The sequence below is a fragment of the Propithecus coquereli genome, unplaced genomic scaffold, assembly GCF_000956105.1.
Source record: "Propithecus coquereli isolate 6110/MARCELLA unplaced genomic scaffold, Pcoq_1.0 Scaffold295, whole genome shotgun sequence".
In the NCBI taxonomy this organism is placed as follows: domain Eukaryota; kingdom Metazoa; phylum Chordata; class Mammalia; order Primates; family Indriidae; genus Propithecus; species Propithecus coquereli.
In genome coordinates this window covers 3,409,777-3,410,483 of record NW_012148563.1, presented here as the reverse complement: position 1 = coordinate 3,410,483, position 707 = coordinate 3,409,777, and the positions used below count along the sequence as shown (strand labels likewise).

The following is a 707-nucleotide window of genomic DNA, read 5'->3' as shown; positions in this document are numbered from 1 at the left end:
GAAAGCAAATAGTTTTTATCACTAACACCAATTTGATAGATTAGTACTGGTTACCTGATGAAAACTGGTAAGTTGGTTTTGTTCACCAGGTAACCACACCTGGAAAGTGTCCAATGAGGGCTCAGAGGAAAAGAATGCAGGTTATCTACTTGCTAACTAAATCCTGGATTTAAGCTTTTGGCAATTTTCTGTTCTTTAAAAAGTTGACCTCCAACTGGCCAATTTCTCATTTTGTATAAAGAAAAGCCACAAACAGGAATAAAATATTAAAACAGTTCAGTTACCCAACACAACACAGAAGCAGGTAAGCGTTATTTTACAAATAGGTTAGGATTTCTCAGTAAATTGTTAAACCAACCTAGTGTAAACTTCGGATTCCATTTATCTTGTTCTATTTGATTTTCCTGTATTCCTGAGAAGTCAACTCCTGTCAGGTTTTCTTTAGCATCAAACCAGTCTTCACTTATTTCTTGGTAATTTCTACAGTCTAATAAATTGAAAATGACGAGCTATGAATTACTTATAACGTTTAATCCTCTGAAAAGTTATCTATAAAACATGATCAATCACTATGATAATTACTTCTATATATAAATCTAAAGATGAATATTAGCAAAATAAGAGAACCAAGCATGAAGACTCTGTGAGAAGGGATTTCAGCAGTCCCGAAATAAAAAGTTCTTTTTGTTTGAGTGATCTGCTTCCTA

General features: G+C 33.4%; 1 protein-coding gene across 1 annotated transcript in view; it reads right to left on the bottom strand.

Annotated features, from left to right (window-relative positions):
• The window catches only part of LOC105813970 (RNA-binding protein 44-like), a 12,480-nt gene that overhangs the window by 2,552 nt on the left and 9,221 nt on the right, over nt 1-707 (bottom strand). The window contains exon 5 of the mRNA XM_012648822.1: nt 370-487. Coding sequence (XP_012504276.1) covers nt 370-487 — 118 coding nt within the window. The remainder of the gene's footprint in view (nt 1-369; nt 488-707) is intronic.